The sequence below is a fragment of the Genypterus blacodes genome, unplaced genomic scaffold (assembly GCF_046128005.1).
Source record: "Genypterus blacodes isolate CSIRO-AG114 ecotype Tasmania unplaced genomic scaffold, CSIRO-AGI_Gbla_v1 ptg000107l_1, whole genome shotgun sequence".
Lineage (NCBI taxonomy): Eukaryota > Metazoa > Chordata > Actinopteri > Ophidiiformes > Ophidiidae > Genypterus > Genypterus blacodes.
In genome coordinates this window covers 1,494,220-1,515,025 of record NW_027466911.1, presented here as the reverse complement: position 1 = coordinate 1,515,025, position 20,806 = coordinate 1,494,220, and the positions used below count along the sequence as shown (strand labels likewise).

Here is a 20,806-nt window from a genome sequence, read left to right as displayed (position 1 = left end):
AATGAACCTGGCCCTTTCCAGCTTCAGCCTCTAGGGGCGCTGTTCAGACAGGACAGTGTATGGACGTGATGTTACTCCTCAACATTTTTACACAAGAGTCAAGGTTAACTTTAAACTCTGGACTAAAAGATTCACATTGACTATTAAATTAAATATTTAATTTTCACACATGCGGTTTCAGTGTTTTTGCCTTGTGACCTGAAATCCATCAGGCAGTACATTCATAATACTATGGTCTGCAGAATATGTGATGCAAAAGTCAACTTCATTCATTCATCTTTATTTTTTAATCATCACGATCAGTCTGAGACAAATAGGGACAACACAGCTTAAAACCGAAAGCTCACAGGAAATGATACAAATATAATGAGATGTGGAGCTAATTGTAATGACAGAAAATCCACCTTTGATGTTATTTTCACTGTACATGAAGAAGATATGAAAACATGGTAGCTGAGAGTAGTCGCCTTATTCCCAACCAGGTTCTGGTTTTGAGCTGAGGTATGATAATGTTTAATTCAACAAAAGTTTGAAGCAAAATCTAGGCTAATACAGAAGACGGGTCACACAGGTTTGCTCTCAACATACAATTATCCTGATTTCAAAAATGTCTCAAAATGAAGATTACTTATCCAATAAAACTAATATCACTCTGTTTATAAGTGAAGGAAACTAGGAAGCTATTTTCATTTATCTAAGTACACAAGCAATTAAAGTAGTTTAGCAAGTAGTTTGCAGTACTTGGCATTTCTTTTTTATGACAAATGTTGATTATGTTGTTTTTAATCCATAACCCAGGATGAAATGAGCCAAATTTTTGAGCCAAATGTTTCCTTGATTCATCCACAGAGAAACAATCTCACGTCAAGTTCCCTTTATGCTCCGTTTCACACATCCTGGAATATTCTTAAGCAGACAGAGACGCATTTGTTAGGGTCTTCATGCTATGTCCTCATTTAAAGTCTCATTACAGCATCACCTTCTGTGTAATCGTTGGTTCATCCATCCAAAACGCTGCATGTGATAACAGGCACATTTGCTGAAAGTGTTGCAGTAATCCTGCGGGGTTTTGTAAAGGGCATGGACTTCATATTTTCTCTTGTCTACTTCTGCGTCACGTTGGTATTGGTTCATTCAGAGGAACTCTGTAACCAAACTCTAGAGGATCTAAGTCTGCTTAGGATGAGACTCCTTCATCTTGATTATCTACTATCTACTACTATCTTCACCAATCTCTTCTTTTGTCTTCCATCCCATGAAGAATAATTCAAAACCTTTAGCCTTACCTTTGTGTCCTGCTATGAATTATCTAAGGACTTCTCCCCTGTAGGTCGAAACGCTGCATCTGTTGTTGTCACCCTAACCTTCTCTCTCTCCTCTCTCTATCTTTCTATTTCTCTTTCTCTCTCTCACGCTCTCTCTCTCTCTCTGACTCTGGTTAACCTGAGGTGTTGTTTGCTACTGTGGCACTTTTATTTCATGAAAGAAAGGAAAAGAGTCACCCAGGGGTGGACAGATGTTCACTGCGTGGTGCCAAAATCAATGGCAGAGTGGGAGTGGACTGATTGCTGTGGGATCAGGACAGACTCGTTCATTTCACGGGTGAAAAGCGAGAATCTGTCCATGTCCGATCCTTATGTGTCGAGGGGGGGTTTTCTTTTGGCTTTGTGTGCGTAGAGAAAGTACATTGTGTGTCCGGTGGTGATGAATAATACCGAGATGATAACCAGGATGCCAAAGTGCTGCGGCTGCGGTGCGGATATGACCATGATGAAGTGCAGCAGGTCCATCAAGTAATTCATGGAGCTCTGCACGCCGTTGACAACTCCCCTCTCTGACTCGCATATGTTCTCCTGCAGGAGCTGGGTCACCGTCAGGTCAAAGGACCACAGACCTAAAACAACACAACACAGAGGTCGTTCCAGTTTCAAAGGTTATCTGGTGGCCATGCCTGAAACCTCTTGTCTTCTCACCAAAATAGGGTTTTCAAATTTGTGTGTGTGTGTGTGTGTGTGTGTGTGTGTGTGTGTGTGTGTGTGTGTGTGTGTGTGTGTGTGTGTGTGTGTGTGTGTGTGTGTGTGTGTGTGTGTGTGTGTGTGTGTGTGTGTGTGTGTGTGTGTGTGTGTGTGTGTGTGTGTGTGTGTGTGTGTGTGTGTGTGTGTACTCACCAATGCGTGCTGTGATGACACCCAGGAAGAGCAGGATAATGGAGATGTAGGATTCTGGCGCCGTACCGGAGGGCACATTGTCAAACAGCACAGTGTTGTTGGTCCAGTGGATGGAGGAGCGGTCGGGCAGCAGCGGCTGATTGCTGCCCACCCTCAGAGGATACGTGTGCTTTTGCTTTTGGCTCACCAAGCCTCCGAGCCCGGCGGAGGAGTTGGTGTTAAAGTAGGGTATCAGCAAACTATGATCCATGGGGCTGCCGGGAGCAAACACAGAGCACACACACAGCAGTAAGCATCCCAGGTGGAGACAGCTTGAGATGACTCCTGTGTTAACCAGGCCGTAGGTTCTCCTCAGTTTGGTGAACATCACGGTGCCCAGGAGCCCCGTGATGGCTGACACGCCCATGAGCAGACTGAGAAGAGAGCCGCTTATGCCCTGAGTGTAGGCGTAGCCAGTGGTGATGCAGTCGAAGCCCAGCACTGTGGTGTAGAGGAAGGCCAGGCCCATGCCCGCCAGGAAGACAGGCTGGTGATAGTATGCCCTCCATGCGTCCTTACAGGTGCTCACCAGCCAGCGGAACCTCCGGAAACACACGGGCACGTCGGATATTTCTTTATGCCCCAGGCTCGTGTTGCGTTTGCCTTCTGTTACAGGCTGAGGTTCTCCTGCGTCGTCTTCCCCTACTGAGGCAGAGGAATATGATGTCACTTTGAGCCATTCATCATTCAGCTGAAATACTCAATGTGTTAACTTCATCCTTTTACATCATTGTGAAGTCCTACTGCTAAATGTAGGCCATGAACAATCAACTACATGACCTGCAACTGGAATGCAGACCACGTGGAGCTGCACACAAAAAGGACATCTGTTTAAATAACACACCACCTTTCATGAACAATATAGAGCTTAGCTAGAGGTGCCGTTTGTCCAAGCTGTAATCACTATATATCACTGAGATCTCTGAAGTATCTTTTATATAATGTAACCCCTTTTCAACTCACACAGCAAGCATTAGTGATGATAGCAGGTAGATGGATAAGGTCATATTTTTTAATGTACCACTCTGATGTGATGAATGCCTCAATGTTGCTCCCTGAAGCTTTCCTGTCAGCTCAATTTGTAATTTCTTCGCAATGGAAATCAGCAACTTACTGGACACACGGCTCACATTTCAAACTGGAGTTCTCTAGACATCCAGAGGAAGCAATTTGAATGATTTTAAGCCCTTGAATTATGATTACATTCTTTCTCCAATTGATCTAAGTTTGCTTGAAAACGATCACAACCACACACACGCACACATCAGTTTGTACCTCGTAACCTTTTCCTTCCCTTCCTCTGCAGATACGCCTGATCCACCTCCACCACCGGCGGTTTGACTGAAAGAGCGGGGACGATGCGGTACACTCGTGACAAGAAGAAGAACTCAACTATGAGGGACACAAGGTTCCATCCCAGGATGAAGCCACAACCAACGACATTGGAGGCCAGGGTCATGACCTGTCCCACTGCCAGCGGGGCCAGGATGTTGGTCACCTGATCGATCCGCCTCATAGTTGCATTCATCCCTTTTTGTCAGAATCAAAGACACAGAGGTTAGAGCTTTTCCTCATCAGAAATCGATCAACACTTGATGTTATAATTGTGTAATTCAAGTATTCATCACAAACTGAACCTTCTCACCAGCTAAGTGACGTCGGTTGTAACCTGTGATAACTATGATCCAGTCTCTCTGAATAGCTATGGTCAGCGCCGTGCTCGCAAGGTTCGCCACGTTTGCCAGGATGATCACCACCGTGTAACAGATCACCTTGTGTAAGTTGTATGATGCAACATGTTACTACACACACAACAGCAGAGACGCCAGGAGCTCAGCGGCACAAAGAAGAATGCAGGATAATGGACACAGCATCAGCTATAGCTCACGTGTGTCTTTGCCGATCAATATTATATTTTCCCAATATACACAGTGCACGTTTACTCACAGTGAGCCATCCATCCCAGATCTTTTCAATCCATTTCTTATACGAGAACACCAACATGAGCACAATGCTACACACTGTCACCGAGATGTTCTGAATGAAGAGGGACGCATGTGCAACTGAAATAGAGGACAAAGGACAGTTTCAGACTTTCAAAACCAAAAGAGTGTGAACAAAAAGAAGTAGCTTTGAGTCCTGCTGCTTTTCAGTGTCGCTATCAAATCAAATCAAATCAAGGGCTGATTTACAATTAGGACACAGTAAGAATTTAATTAACTACCTGGTGGGATAGGAGCACAGCAGACGTCTGGGCCCGGGACTCAGAACTACGTGCCCCACGTTTTAAATGTCCTGTTGAAACAAAGTTGCGGGTGCTTACCTTTATTCCTGGGATTGCGATCCACCCAGTCGCCAATCAGAGCCCCGAGTAGGAGCACTGACCCCGCCACGACCAGTCCAAACACGGCAGTCAACAACAGGTTACGTCCATACAGCTCAATCAGGAACACAGAGATTGCAAAGTGCCACATGCGGTCGCCCTGATTAACACAGCGGGAGAGCTCATCATTATGCAAATTAGCACTCGGATGATGTGAGCGGTTTTGGCACCTCGCAGTTATTTTAAGGTCCAATATCTTATCTCTTAGATTTGAGAAAATGACTCTTACCCACATTGACAAGGCTCCGCTGATGTAGATGAGAAACTTGGGACCCTTGAGGTAGATAAGAGCCGACCCTTTAGAGGAAACACATGGATGTCAGACACAGCTGAACACATGGCTTTACACTGATCATACGGAGCGTAGAGCGTAGAGGTCACCTGGTATACTCCTGGCCTTTTTAACTCTTGCATCTTCAGACTCAAACTCGACCACCACCCCATCACGGCGGGGGGCATCTGCTTGCTGGGACATTGCCTAGTGTGGGATTATACATCACAAAAACTATTTCACAAACTATTGAACACATTCCAAACATACAGAAGATGTAAAGAAAGTGTTATTTCTTTCAGAAGCTATACAGGTACGGCAACAGTAAAAGAAAAATAGCTTTAGCTGTTCAAACTTTAACCAGGCAAAACTTGAGGCACTCATGAATCAAAGCAGGGTCCTTCATCACCTTGGTTGTGGTGTCGTACTCTCAGTCCTCGCTGTTGTTCCTCACCTCACATGTGTCTTGTGCCATGTGTGCTACATTGGGGATGCTGTCTTTCCCGAGAGCTGGAATTCAAGCTATAGTAGTTTGAAAGGCTTAATAACATCGCAGTGTTAAAGGTGCACTATTGTATGAAAGTGCCAGAAAAGCAGAACAGGCAGAGAAACAACAAAGGCAGCCAGCATATTCCAGAGCACGTGACAACGGGGGGGACAATATCACCGTCCACACACACACACACACACATATACGCCACAAAAAGGGACAACTGTGTAACTGGTGCGACTCAAAATACACAAACGCGCATGGTCAGTGACACACATGCACACACAGTCCGCCCACACACACTGTTGACATGCAAAAAAGGGCACAACAGGGAAAACATCATGCAATGTTACGTCACTCTTTACATCGCAGGACACAGAGTCAAGGTAAATTACGCAGTGTAATAGTAGTAGTGGATAAAATGTGTTCACCAGTGATCCACATCAGCCATAGATGAACAGAGCATGCAAACGCTGCAGCAAAGCCCAACCTCTGCGTTTCCAACACACCTGAATCAAAAGGAACATTGCGTTTGTTTTACAAGAATTAATAAAGCTCTTATCAGGAGAGGCGATCCACTAATTTACAAGTGTTTCATTGAAAACACCAACACAGGAAATGAACAGTTATCTCGTTTTAATCAAATATAAACACAGACCGGCATTTTGTGCTGTGTTGTTAATATTGTTTCATCATCTTGCATTGATTTAATCAGAACTTTAGGTGTTTACATTTCCGCCACCATTGTAGACGTGAGTGTAAATTAAAACAGGATTTTCTTTGAAAATATACTAAACAGCATGGACTGGTAATGATTTCATTTAAAATATATACAGTAAGAAGCTTTGGGGGTGAGATGTTGCAATCCTGGTCTTTCCTTTACCAATCTCCAAACGTGGTTTCACTTTCGTAAGGGTTTGGAATGTGTCTGTCCATGATGCACCTCCGCAGGAAGCAGGCGAGTTTGTAGAGAGCCACAAGTGGAATGGAGACGACGGGAAGGACGCACAGGAGGACGCAAATGACGAAGACCCACTGAGGATATTGTACAACTTCAGCCAGGGGGAAGTGAACCTGTGAGGGGGGGGAATGAAGGCAAAGGTCTTTTTTTTTTTCCATGATTCCACTCAGGAATAGATTTTGAAAGAAACAGCACAATGTGGCTTACATAGTCTGGGTTCCAGGCATTATATGTTGGTCTTTGTTCCGCCTCAACCACAATATACGCAACAAAAACCACCAGAAGCAGAAACGGGCTGATAAAGCGCCAAGTGGCCTGCCAGTACCAGTTTGGCTTCCTCTCCGTCATCCATTCAATGTCAGCGTTAAATCTATAGGAGGAGGAATACAGTCGGGACAGATCAGGCACCTATATCACCAGGAATGCTTTGATTAATGGTGAGATTGAACTGATAATCACCTGTTTATTCCATAGACGTACACCACAGAAATGATCTCGAAGAATGCGATAACGAGCAGAGGCACAGAGCCCACGTAGTTGTTGAAAATCTCCAGCCAGTAGTTTCCTGATCCTAAAGTGAATATGAGGCCCACAGCAAAGGAGGTGAGACATATCAGCCCTGCCAACAGAAAGGGAAGAAGTACAGGCGTTAAAATCACAATTACAAGTCTGATTCACATCTGTCGGAACATTTAAAAAGCTTCAAATGTTTGTTCTAAGGGGTAATTGTTGCGCAGCACAAACACAAAATGGAACATACGCACTGTAGCCATGTTTGATCAATGCAAGGACATGCATGGAGAAAAAGAATTCCAATCTGTACTCATTGATTGACTAATTGATTAGGACCCAAATGTATCTAAGATGTAATTCATTGTGTATAATTTTCCAGTTGACCTGTGACGAGCTCCTTGGGCATCCAGGACGGCACCACCTGCAGGTCCAACAGAGGGGTCAGGACTCCTTCCAGACTTCCAAACATGGAGGTCAGACCCAGGCTTAACAGCATGACGAAGAAGAGCACCGCCCACACCTGAGAGCCTGGCATGTGTATCACAGCCTCAGTGAACACGATGAAGGCCAGTCCGGTTCCAGAGGCGCTCTACAGGTAGGACACACGACAGGTAGGACACACGACAGGCGCTGTGGTACACGGGCGCTTACAGGGCGTCACTGAGTAATCGCAGTGTGTAGCTGCTGTACCTGATGCAGGAACGTCTGTAGATTGCAGGTCATTAGATTGAGGCTTTCAACTTCCAAGGGATCAGTCATGTTGAGATGATTCAACCAGTCGTCATAGTTTTCAACCGTTACATTTTCATCCCCAATGTTGAACGCATTTGTCAATTTCAGTATATTTCTATGTTTAACAAAGAAACCAGACAGTTAAATCAGATCTGTTCAGACTTTGGCACAGTATTGTTACACTTTGTAACATTCTCATTGTTTTGACGTTTGCCTTTTATATTTTATTACATACCCTTGTTGGCATTTGATGAAGTTTGTATTTGCTTTAAATCCAAGAATGGCAAAAATAGGAATTGCTGCATATATGGATGTGAAACTGTTCACACACCCGACTATAAGGGCGTCGCTTTCACAGTTATTCCTGCAAAGACACACATGGAAATTACATCATTTTATCTTGCTCATGGTAATTTAGTTGCTTTAAAAAGAAAAACTTACTTCTGAGGATTATAGCTGGAAAAAGCAATAAGCCCCCCAAAGGCCAAAGACAAAGAGAAAAAGATCTGAGTGGCAGCATCCAACCACACTTTAGGATTCTTCAGGGTTTCCCACTGTGATGAATAGATTTAAATACATAACATACATACACATGCATATCTTTTACTTTGGAATTTCTGTAAATGAGGTATAATAGAGGCAAAATTACATCGGGAGTGAAGAGATACACCAAACCGTCCGTTGCCCCCGGTAGAGTCAAGGCTCGGATCAGGAAGATGGTGAGCACGAGATATGGAAAGGTGGCAGTCACATAAATGGCCTGGAGAAAAACAGAGATACTTCATATTCACCTCTAACACATGGAGTATAATTCGCTTGTTTGCGTTTGTGAATGTTATCATTTGTTTGAATAATAACGGGCAAGTGAATGATTAATACTCTGTCTGGTTCTGTTGCCGTGCTATTTAAAAGACATTTCAGAATAGAGCTGTGAAGTTCAAAAGAGTCAGTTGTGTGTACAGATAAGACTTCCTGCCAGTGATGGAAGCGGATGTCTGAATATAGCCCCAGCATGCAGGCAATAGTAAACATCCATTTTTTATCATGAAGTGCTTAAAAGCTTCATTAAGAGGAATTTCAGCATAAGATTCAATTTACCTTCCCGATGGTCTCAATTCCGCGTATGAAACAGATGTAGACGATGCACCAAGCGACTCCAAGACACAGTACAAGCCACCACTGTAAGGAGCCAGCTGTCTCAATGTTTGGGGTTATGTTCAGCGTCTCGCGATACCAAAAGTAGTTCACCGATGAGCTCTTTTCACATTCACTCACATAGCCTGCATCAGAGAGAATATTCATAGTTTGATAGATGGGACCTCCATATTTGGGCATGTTTATGTCTGTGGGATTGAATGGGCATGGACAGAGAGGCTACCTGTATGGTTTAAGTTGATTGGACAATCCCTCCATGGAAGTGGGTTTTGAAATGAGTGAAAGAAGTACCAGAGGATCCAGGCCAGGATCATGTTGTAGAACAGACCGATCAGGAAGGACACTAACAAGGACGCCACACCTGCGTACGTACACACTGACATTACCCACCAGAAGCTGAAGTGTAGTATGGATTAGAGTCATTTCAGAATTCAAACAGAGAATTTTAAGCACGTACGATGCAACCCAGCTTTTTGCTCTTTTTACTTTACTGAATTAATTTGTAAAATGCTTAAGATCACTGAAGCCAGACCTTCTTACCCAAACCTCCTAGGAAAGGCGAGATTGAATGCCACACTCCGATGCTTCCCATGCGTATTCTTTGTCCAATGGCGAGTTCCATGAACAACAGAGGAAGGCCCTCGAATACCAAGGCAAGGAGGTACGGAATCAGGAACGCTCCTAAAACAGAAGTGATAATAGAAATTCTTAGAATAACTGACAGGTAAAAGGGATTTGTGCACTAAGGATCTGACTTCATCCTTAAATACTTTGGCATTGTACTTATGGTTGAAGGTCATTGGAGTTTTTATCAAAGTATTTAGTCTTTATCGTACTCACTCATAGCAAACTATGATGTAATGAGACAGATTTTAGTTCTATGTCTTATGTCACTTATTATCTCTCTCTATAATGGTTAATTTCTCATTTTGTACAGATAAAAATAACTGGTTGATTTTCATTTCAATCGAAAACCAGATGATGGCAGTTTGCTGTGTAACAATGCCTATGGAAAGTAAAATGTTCTTACCTCCGCCGTAGATTTGACACAAATATGGAAACCTCCACACATTACCAAGTCCCACAGCAAAGCCAATGCAAGTGAGCAAATATTGAACCTTGTTGTCCCATTTTGGTCTCTCACTGGACTCCTTAGAGCCCAGAACCTGCAGAGAACTCCCAGCTACTGTATCCATTTCTTATTTGTCCTCTGTATTCTGTGTTGTGTATTTTTGTAAAACATACACTATTCCTTTATGTCTGACCTGTCTATCTGTCTTCTGAAGGGAAAGGGCGAAAACCAGCTTTCTACCTGTGTTTGTGAGAGGACAAAGGGGCGCCGCTTACATTATCAGCCTCTTTTTTACTCGCTCGCTTTAAGAGCTGTGGGAACAATGCGTCCTTCTTGTTTAATCAAAAGACCTTGTGTAAATGTTCACAATGTGATCTCGATAACCAAATTATTATCAAGCTATTGTAAAACAGAATAAATAAGAACATGGAGGAATGAAACCGACACAAGATACATGACTTTCTAATTTCTTACTTATTTCAGTCAACATTAATAACCAAAAACAGTCTCCATATCTCTATAGAAATATCAAGTGTGTAACATAGGATAGATTATAGTCGTTATGAAACTTTATTTGAAACCCTCAGTTGCTATTTACATCTATTATTGCCCACTGAGAATTACAAGACTAAAAAGATCAAAACGTGCACATATTGGAATCAGTTTCACAAATTACAGGCAAATTCATAGGCTAGAGGAGTTACTTGCAATACTTTTACAAATACTTCAACATTTTTCCTTGGGTTGATTCATCTTAACTGTATTTCCTGAATGACTCTGCTGAATTCTCTCCTTGGGCATGTTTAATGTCTCAACACCGCCCCCAGCTGGATGACAGAGCACAGTGCCTCTTGTTATGAAAGTTGTTATAAAAGTTATGCTCGACTTGACAGTGAAATCAGATCGAAGGCCGTAAATAAACTACTAGGTGGCTCTGGATGTTGACAGTTATTATGCATTAATTTGATTACACATACACACAGGTGGTATATGGACTATGACCAAATTATATGGACCTTAAAATGGAATTCACCAAGGCTACAGAGGCTTAAGACCAAACACTGCCACAGTAAACAACAGTATAATACTTTCTGGCTGCAGTCACTTCAGAGGATATTGTGCCTGGAATGTTTGCACAGCACAGATCATTGAGCAAATGAATAATAGTGGAGTAATGTGAACACACTGTATGAAACCCTCTGAGTGCTGAGCTAATAAGCTACTGTGCGTTCTAAATACACAGGGGAAAAGTTTTAAGCTGACAATAATCTCTGTATTATTTGATTTGACGATTTAGTAAGAAATGATTGCTTTATGTATGAATATGGTGCAAAAATCCCAAAATGACAGTGTCCCCTAACAATTCTATTTATTGTTAAAGTAGTGTGTTAAGCATCGGATCTGCCAGTCTCTTCACTCATCTCAACTTGATCAGAGATAGTGTGCAAATGTGATTGATCTCTTTTCTCTTTCTTGAAGCATTTCCAAACAGCCATGATCGGCACAGTAATAGTGGGTATTCCTGCCAGTACGAAGATGACCACAGAGACCCAGGCTGGGTATGACTTCTCATCCAAAGTAGGGAATTTCTCCTGCAAAAACAGTGGGAAATGAGATCTCACAACATTTTGAAGGTACGTTATCTTTGACAGATATCAATATCTACAATTCTAGAGAGATCCTCTGAAAGAAGGAATCAATTCCGTACCGATTCGGGATCCCAGGATTTGTACAGGAGCTCCTCCGAGATTTTAGTGAGGAAGTAAAAGATCAAGATGACGAAGATTATGAGCGGGCTGACGACTCTCCACAATATCTGCCAGAAGATGTTGGGTTTGTGTCCAATCATGAACTCAATGTCATTGTTGAACCTAGAAAAGCAGCAAAGTACATATAAGTATTGTACAGAAATACATTGTATTGAAACAGACTAACAGGAATCCTTTCCTTTAGATAAAGTAAGAATAATTATGTGGGTTGCTTGGATATTATAATGAATCAGTTTTTCCTGCTTGAAAGATCAGATGTATAGTTCTTTAAACGTGTGGCGAAGTGATCAAAACTGTGTTTAAAGTGCATGTTTATTGAGGGAGTGTATTCCTGCTAGCTGTCCTCATTATCATGCTCTTTAGACCACCGGGAAATGACTCTTTGTTCTTCAAAAGGGCTGGCTGAAGAATGATAAAAACCCTAATCTGGATACATTACTCATAGACTTTATGGTATTTTCCTTAATATGCTTATATCCTGCATGTGACCAATGACGGCAATAACGTGTTCTTTTCACCTGTCTATCCCGTACACGTAGACGACTGACATCATCTCACAGAACGCAATAACAAGCAGAGGGATGGATCCTCCATAGGTGTCAAAGAGCGCAAGCCAGTAGCTCCCTGAACCTTGGACAAATATCAGCCCCACCAGACAGCAGAATCCACATGTTATACCTGAGGAAGAGGAAGAACAACACACATAAGCAAGTATCACCATAATAATCTGTAATGATTGAAAGAATAGACTTGGCTTTACCAGGGACAACCTCTTTTGGCCATCTCTGTGGGAAAATATTCAGGTCTTTCAGTGGCACTATAACTCCCTCGATGCTTCCAAACATGGAGGACAGGCCCAGACAGAACAGCATTATGAAGAAGAGGACAGCCCAGAGCGGTGAGATGGGCATCTTGGTGATAGCCTCTGTGAAAACGATGAAGGCTAAACCAGTGCCTTCAACTCCCTAGACCCAAACACAGCACACTGTCATTAGAATCATAATCAATGGTCTGCAGCCTTAATGCTCCTCTTCCACAGCATCTTACATCACTGAGGAAAGTATTCAAGTTGCAGGTCGGCAAATCCAGCTTTTGAATTGCATCAGGAAACGTTGCATTGAGACGTTCAAAGACCTGATCGTAGTTGTTCTGACTGACGTCCCCCTCAGCAAGATTAAAGGCATTTAGCAATGCTAAGATGTTTCTAAAATTAAAGGGATAGTTGGGTTAAAGACAAGCTTGAATACAGAGTTAAAAAATGTGTGATTTGTTTAAAAAAAAAGGAATAACAAGACAACACTGTACCCCTCAACACAGTTGTCAAATCTCTCTGTGGCTCTAAAGCCAATAATGGAATAAATGACCGTAGCAGCATAGACGGAGGTGATGCCATTGATGGAAGAGATGATCACTGCGTCCTGTTCACAATTGTTACTGAAAGAAGAAAATGTACGCTTTTATTTCAGTCAAAATTCCGTAGCCTTAATTAAAGCGGGACTGAAAAAAGAAGTCAAACTCACTGCACAGAGTTGTAACTGGAGAAGGAAATGAGACCACCAAAGGCCAAAGAGAAGGAGTAGAACACCTGAGCCCCCGCGTCCAGCCACGTCCCCGGCTTTGCAAGCTCAGCCAACTAAAGAATAAATGTTTATCGTCATTCTTGGCAAAATGTTACTCCAGCCTTTGGGTTGAAGATCCTAAATTCACCGATAATAGTAAGGTAACGCTGCCTCTTATTCACTAGAATAAAAACTTACATCTGGTGTGAAGAGAAACTTAATTCCACTTAAAGAGCCCTTCAGGGTCAATCCTCGGATTAGAAAGATGGTCAGCACCACGAAGGGAAGGGTTGAAGTCACATACACTGCCTTGAGAAAGAAATCATACTTATTCTTGTTTGGCATAATTGGAATGATCTCTGCAGCACTGTAGAGAAAGAGTTGTACCTTTCCGCTGGTCTCAATACCACGGATGATGCAGATGTAAAGTATAGCCCAAGCACAAACATGGCATAACACGATCCACCACTGGAGCCCACCATCCTCCTCAATACTCGGGGTTGTGTTCAGGGTCTCCCTGTACCAGAAATAATCCACTGGGGATCCACTCTTCGCACACTCGGAGACGAAACCTGACCGAATTTTAAAGCAGTACAGTATCAGGAATGAACCTAAACCCCATTTCCATCCAGCAGGGGTACCAGTTGGAGCCCTCACCTGTGAAATTGGCATTCATGGGACAGCTGCTCCAAGGAAGAGGCTCTTGGAAGGAGTTAAACAAGTACCACAGGATCCAAGCGATGATAGTGTTGTAGTACAGACTGAGCGTCAGAGATGTCAACATGGACGCGATACCTGCCGATGAACGTTTAGACCAAAGAACAAAATGTTAAGGTAAGTTAAGGTAAACGCCCTATCTTATCTTATCTTATCTTATCTTATGTCTTATAAGTGTTATATAGGACAGTGTGTTAAGCTTGTTGCTCACCGACGCCCATCAAACAAGGATGAACTGCTGTCCACACGCCCAGACTGCCTTTTCTCAAGCGTTGACCGATGGCAAACTCAATATAGAGAAGCGGGACTCCTTCAATAACCAGCAGAATCAGAAAGGGGATCATGAATGCACCTGGAAGCAAAAGAGAGAAGTTATCCATCTGATTGTAGTGTACATTGAAACTATGGCATAGAGGATTCATTACTCTCAACACTAAAATTGCAGTATATGTATAAATGATAATAATGGTATATGTAATTGATCGACTTTGTATTCAAACATTTTTACAGAAAGTATGAATTGCTGTTAATCATTTAACAAGTGATGTAATGTCCTTTTAAAGAGGACGTATAGATACATTTTAAAGAGTTTTGTTCTGATTAGTCAGCAGGAAGAAAGACTCTTATCTGAACAGAGAGTCACAGCTCATCTTTATGGACACTATATGACGCTCGACTTTCTGCGTAGGACTTCTGCTGAACTTAACTTTTGAATGAGTGCTCTTGTGCTTTGTTACAGATTCACTTTCATATGTGGGGATCCAGAACTGCATTTGGTCAGCAGTGATATTCAACTGTAGTTACTGCAGATCAACGATTGTATTCCTTTATGCATTTAGGTAATTATTGTCTCAAGATAAAAGATTACGTGCTTACTCAACAGTCAGAGACCAGATGGAAGAGCCCAGCAATTTTAACACCAAAATGAAATAATGCAGGAAAGATGAAACGCTTCTCCTCCCTGCTTTGTTCTTACACTGATTAAAGAGAATTTCCATCACATGTAATTATTTATATATCAGAAGTTATAAATATTAATGTACAATTTGTATTTTCTGGTTATGAAATCAAATCAATCAAATGTAACCAATCGAAAAACAGCACTTGCCTCCTCCATGACTTTGACACAGGTAGGGAAAACGCCAGACGTTCCCAAGTCCCACACAAAACCCCACACAGGTCAGCATGTACTGGGTCTTGTTCTCCCATTTCTGTGTGTCTCCAGTCTCCTCCGCCTCTAGCTTGTCCAACTGCTGGTGGGACAAAATCCTGTCGTCCAGGCCTCGATTGGTTAGTTGAAGCTTCATAATCAGCCAGACACTAGAGGTAGTACGGTGGCGATGCAACGGCAAACTTCACAGCAGAGGAAAGCAAATTGTAGAGCGTGTGTGATGGACCTCTGTTATAGATTGACTGAGCTGTAATTTAAGGGGACGTTGGCTGAGTTGTGCCCTTGAAGCCGAAGCTGAGTAAAAACACACGTGATATTTATTGGTGTCTTATCTGCTAGAGATGCCTACACATCCAAACATATTACCCCAACGTATGCAGAAAGATTGCCTCCCCAGACTGTTAGCTGTTAACTGACTTGGATAAAAGCGTCTGCCAAAATGATCGTAATGTTATCATTATTTCTATACGACTTACTGCTTTCAGAAAGTGTCATCAATACGGATGCAGCCATCACACACAAGTCTCAGCGGAGCAAAGTCATTGAGAAAACTATGACCTCAGAAAGATGAGACCAATACCGCTTTGTTTATTGGAAATTAAAAATGGAATAGTATAAAAAGAATAATTTTTGTGTTTTGGAATTGCCAAGTCAAGGAAAATCAAGAAGTATTGTTTTTAAAAACAATTAAGTTAAATGATGTGTATTTAACCTGTTAAGATCTGGGAGACACCAACTTTTGATCTGGTAACTTCAAGGGGGGGATCAACAGTGAAAACAACTAAATTAGACTTCTTTCTTTCTTTCTTTCTTTCTTTCTTTCTTTCTTTCTTTCTCTCTTTCTTTCTTTCTTTCTTTCTTTCTTTCTTTCTTTCTTTCTTTCTTTCTTTCTTTCTTTCTTTCTTTCTTTTTTCCTCCCCATTGTGTATTCTCCTGTTTGGCCACTGGAGGTCGCTGTTGCGCCTGTCATCTGAGCTGCGTGTGCCCGGCTGCGGTCTGACTGTCTGCGTGTGTGTGTGTGTGTGTGTGTGTGTGTGTCCCCTTGGCAGAGTTTGCGTTTGAGGAGGGGAGCCGCTTCCATCGCTTCTCGCAGGGGCCCGGCGCCAAGTGTAAGCAGCTCCGCTCCGCAGTCCTGCCTCAGTACCGCCTCCCCTCGCCTCGCCGCCCCGCGATGCCCTTGGACACCGCCGCCGCCCGCCGCGCACCTCAGAGCGAATAACGCACCTCTGGATCCTCTCTGACTTGTGGGTTTTTGTTTTCACTCCTCCTCACTCTCCTCTCTGCCCCGCTCGCAGCGAATGGACACGACGCAGGGATAAACAGAGGGTGCAGAGGAGTCGCTGCTGCAGAGGACCTGCCGCTGGTTCCGCCGTGGCCCGGTTGTCAGTGGAGGAGGAGGACGGTGGCGTCTTAAGGCTTCGGTGGCGCATCTAGATCTATTTAGATAAACCAAACTCGCCGTGCATGGATACATCATGGCCACGTTTGTTTGCAGGGTGCAGTTCTTAGATGACACTGATCCATTTAACAGCACCAATTTCCCCGAACCCACCCGGCCTCCTCTGTACACTTTCAGGGAGGACATACCTCTGATCAATCAGATTGCTGGAGTCCACCGGCTGCTCAAAGCGCCACAGAAGGTACGCAGCGTTTATTGCTTTGGTTTTTGTGTATGCGCTTTGCGGGGGTCCCGTTGTTAATAAGTCTCAGGAAGGTTGAGTTATTCATTTGATCACTGTATGTTCGTGTTAAAGCTAATGGACCGGAGCGGTCAGAGACAGAGCTGAAGGTGATTGCTGATGTGGGGGGGGGGGGGGGGGGGGGGGGGGGGGATGCTGACAGAACATCCGTGTGTCAGTGTGGCAGCGTTACCATGGCATTATGGAATGTTTGGTCAGTCGAGTTGGTAATAGTCACAGTTGTAGGCAATCACGCTTTGGCTGCATCTGTTAATATTTACCTCAGCCACAACAACTGCGAAGCCTCTGCAAAGTTAACCTGCTCTCCTTACTACATGGGATCATCTCGCTTTTTCATGATGATCTCTCCATAGAAGTGATGTGAAGTTAATGTGGAATGTAGAATATAAAGCAAACAAAGTTGAGATGAGGAGGTTAAGGTATTTTCTCTTAGGAGCATTTGTCTCCACTCTGTTGTTGCTAAAGGTCCTCTGCACTCCAACTCTTCTTCTTCACACATTCACAGGTAGTTAAGATGAACACCTGGACGTTCACCAACATCAGCACTGAATTGCCCCCAATAACTGCCCTGCTCAAGGGTTGGTCAGTGGTTGAGAGGTCAGTCGTTGCTGGATCTTGGGTAATTTGTGGTGATCTGATCTGTTCTGAAGACATTTTCTGGAGAATTGGGGTCACTAGCATCCTCTCACATAGGTTTTGAAACTGTTGTAATGCGTTGTTGTATATTTATTGTAGTTTGATGTATGACTTTTGGCATTTCATTAGTCAGCGCTGTACCATGGCGTTGTTGTGTTTGGTCAGCGGCATCATGTCAGTCTTGATTTATCTCTAACTGTTGGAGGAAATGAAACAGTACACATTGTTTTGATTGCAAAAGTTCCCAAGATCCACAGTTCCATAGCCAATTTCTAACAGCTGAAAATAACTGAATGTTCCTCATTGGTATGGTGTAATTGCTCTTTTAGGAAAGTCAAGTTGAAGATCATTTTATATTTTCTCTTTCTTCTGTGGCCTCTATAGTCCCAGTTATCACTGTAATGACATCGCAGTCTGTCTCAGCCTTCTGATGGAGTCATGTGCATCCAACCAGTTTACAAAAGGCCTCATCCTCTGACCTTTAACTTTAAACAAAGCAGAGGGGCTGTCGAATCTGAATCCTTACTGTGCATTCATCTCAATCTGCTCAGGAAGTCCAGTAAATAGAAAGTTAATTTGGGTCTTTATTCATTTTGTCAGATCAATGGTTCTCCATCTTGTTTGAGTAGAGCTGGTAAGATAAGTCACGGAAGCCTCAGGATGCTGTGGATCACCACAAGCCTGGCTCTCATTGTGCAGCCCACTCAGCCTGACCAGCAGGATGGGATGGGAATGCTTTCCACTGTTTGAGAGGGCAGAATTAAAAACACAAACAAAGAGCTGATGTTCTTTGCACAGTCCATTGGTTTGAGTTTAGCTGTTGGCCAGCTGGACCGCAAACGAGACCAGAAGGGAGTACCAGCGGAAGGTTCTCCGGCATCTTGGTACTGAACTTTGGTCACATGGGCATTAGTGGTTAGTAGTAACTCGAGGGAACAGCCTTGTTGTGCTTTTCATAAAAGCAACAGTCATGTTGATGACAGGTCCGTGTCAGCACCTTAAGGTGAGGAATTCATGTGCGCATAAAGAAATGACTGGTGTGACTCTGTCATACCCTTGACAGCAAACCTGTGGGCTTTGAGCTCTGCCTCTGTGGATGTCTGGGACGTGCAGGTCAGGCGGGTATAAATAGCACAGTGCTAACACATGGTGTCCAGGGAACCAAAACAGCTTGCATGTGCTGTCTGGGGGCTTGGGCTGTTCCTGTCAGTTTCAGCGTGCAGTCTCAAGAGGAGAGAATGGAAGCACATGGCCAAGTGTCTTCATAGGGCTCTCTCTCTCTCTCTCTGTGTGTGTGTGTATGTGTGTGTGTGTGTGTGTGTGTGTGGTAGAAGGGCACCTGGCCTACCTTGGCTTAGTTTAAAGTTCATGTAAAGTGTAAATCTGTCTGTCTGTCTGTCTGTCTGTCTGTGTAGGTTAGTTCTGTGTTGGTTGCACAGTCAGTTGGACGTTATATGAGTCTCTTCTCCTTCCTTAGCAAAGGGAAAATGTAAGTGTGGGCTAGTAAAAGCTATTGTCTGCGTATCAAATTGCTCTTAGGAAAGAGAATTCAGTTCCAACATTAGCAACCCACACACACCCTGTGGCCTCCTGGACGGTTCAGAAAGCACAATGCACAACTTCACTGAATTCAATATCAATCAAACAATAGCTATACTGTCATAAACACTGTAACAGTGCGTTCAGAGTGTTAGTGCTGAAGACAGATATCTTCCTCACTGCAGTGTTTTGCTCAGCATGACGCCTATAGCTCAGCGTCTCTACTGCAAATAGAACGGAGGACAGGACACTTCCTGAGTCAGCCTTTTGATTCTGTACATCAATTATTCAGCATTTCAGACAACAAGTAAGAGCGTGAGCACAGTGTGAGCGTGCCAGTTATCACAGACGTGTTGCCTCCGTCCGCACAATCCGGCAGATCGATCCGACCTTCACATGCCGTCCTCCCTGTCAGCGCTTCATAGGTCCGTGGCTTTGGTGGCCTCGCAAAGCAAAACTCAGGGAAGGGAAAATGTGGCTAAGCCTTGGAGAATAGACTCTCACTTTACCAATTTCACTTTTTCGGTGTGGTTGTTTCCCTGCAGTGTTTTCCTGCTCCAGAAATTACAGAGACCCATAATGAGAAGTTATGTTAAACGCTGTAAAATACAGGTTCCTCCTTTCACGACCGTCGAGAGCTCTTTTGAATTCTTTTACACATTGTTATGTCGAGTTGAGGTTTTGCTGATCTCTGTATTTTTCAAGCATTGTCTCAGCAGACGGCTCCTTTCAGATCAACGACAGACTCGTTCTCTCTACCTTTGACAGGTTCTTAACATTGCTCTTGTGGCGTCTCTGTCATGCAACCACTTATGCATTATGTGTACTAATTACCCATCTAGAGAAAGACCACAAAGCTGTTAAAGGACTACACTCCATATCCTCCTATTACATTAAGAGACAACATCTCAGATAATACTGGCTCACATTTGCTCTAACTCATGAAGAAGTTGCTCTTCAGCCATCGAGTTCCAGACGTCGCATACAGGATACGCTCTCTCATTCCAGATGTCTTTTCTTCTGAATACAAAGAAATCTGGAGTGAGATACCGGTTTTGAATTGGAAATTGCATGGCGTTTATTTTTAGTCCTTTCTGCCTCAACTGCCTCTCCGGTCAGTGGACCACGGTATGGTGGTTGAAGGGAGAGGCCAGACCTCAGTGTGTGAGCAGAGCACTTGTGGTGAGATTTCTGCACTTGGCTATCATAGGGCCATTGTGTGGGTTCAAGTCCTGGGCAGGGGACAAACTGAGGAGGTCACTTTCTGCTGATAATCTCTCTCTCTCTGTAGTTGTAGTCTCCCTGGATGAAGGACCATGTGGCGTCACACTGATGAATGTGTGGAGATATGCAGATGTAGGGTGATGTAGAGATGAACAAGACCAGTCAGTGATCTAATAGAATGATTCATGGATTCATGACTTCGCTCGCTGTACTTTAGGCTCTGAGAATCCAAACTGCGTGTGAGTGTGTGTGAGTGTGTGGGGAAATGGATTTCTTGTTTCCACAGTTGTCTAATTACTGGTTACAGCTGTAACTTCAGCCCAATGTTTTTGTCTATTTCAGGTTGTGATACAGAGCATAAAGCAGGAAAGAAGCCTTGTGGATGAGAACTAACACTTTTTTTTTACCAAATCCATGAATCTCAGGCTGCTTTTTTTTTGAAGTATTCAAACTATAAACTAGACAGAAAGCCTACAAAGGATACTGACCACTAATAATTGATCAGATATTTATGTTCCAGAGTCCTTATTTATGTTTTTTTATTCTCTCTGTACCGCTTTTAGACAATAGAGAACCCCATGGTTAGGAAACACTCAGTGTGTGTATAGCGGTCAGTATATTTGACTTTAGTATCACTCTCTCCATAGACAGTAAATCTATTGGGCCTGACTTTGCTGTCTGGATTCCTTGTCACTCCAGAATCTGTC

At 43.3% G+C, this 20,806-nt stretch overlaps 5 protein-coding genes across 5 annotated transcripts in view; 1 reads left to right on the top strand and 4 right to left on the bottom strand.

Moving 5' to 3' along the window:
- LOC143008753 (CXADR-like membrane protein) overlaps positions 1-20,806 on the bottom strand; it is a 249,425-nt gene that overhangs the window by 104,832 nt on the left and 123,787 nt on the right. The gene's annotated exons all lie outside the window — the stretch shown is intronic.
- On the bottom strand, positions 691-5,065 carry LOC143008744 (ferroportin). The gene is given in 8 exon segments (XM_076160626.1): positions 691-1,894; positions 2,169-2,823; positions 3,463-3,737; positions 3,853-3,979; positions 4,155-4,270; positions 4,531-4,711; positions 4,814-4,887; positions 4,972-5,065. Coding segments are annotated over 8 exon segments (1,782 nt in total). The 3' UTR covers positions 691-1,634.
- Positions 6,129-9,933, bottom strand: LOC143008758 (sodium-dependent neutral amino acid transporter B(0)AT3-like). The gene is made up of 12 exons (XM_076160652.1): positions 9,743-9,933; positions 9,253-9,393; positions 8,936-9,073; positions 8,656-8,837; positions 8,207-8,317; positions 7,999-8,111; positions 7,793-7,921; positions 7,516-7,672; positions 7,210-7,414; positions 6,772-6,931; positions 6,520-6,682; positions 6,129-6,425 (listed from the first exon to the last, which is right to left on the bottom strand). The coding sequence occupies exons 1-12, from the start codon at positions 9,906-9,908 to the stop codon at positions 6,231-6,233; spliced, it is 1,860 nt and encodes a 619-aa protein (XP_076016767.1). The 5' UTR covers positions 9,909-9,933; the 3' UTR covers positions 6,129-6,230.
- slc6a19b (solute carrier family 6 member 19b) lies at positions 12,068-15,136 on the bottom strand. Its single transcript, XM_076160633.1, has 10 exons — positions 14,938-15,136; positions 14,041-14,181; positions 13,770-13,907; positions 13,500-13,684; positions 13,311-13,421; positions 13,074-13,186; positions 12,859-12,987; positions 12,601-12,757; positions 12,314-12,518; positions 12,068-12,231 (listed from the first exon to the last, which is right to left on the bottom strand). Exons 1-10 carry the CDS (start codon positions 15,134-15,136, stop codon positions 12,068-12,070), a joined length of 1,542 nt encoding a protein of 513 aa, XP_076016748.1.
- Positions 16,183-20,806, top strand: part of fhod3b (formin homology 2 domain containing 3b) — a 79,450-nt gene continuing 74,826 nt past the window's right edge. The window contains exon 1 of the mRNA XM_076160619.1: positions 16,183-16,640. Within this exon, the coding sequence (XP_076016734.1) occupies positions 16,476-16,640 (165 nt within the window). The 5' untranslated portion in view covers positions 16,183-16,475. The remainder of the gene's footprint in view (positions 16,641-20,806) is intronic.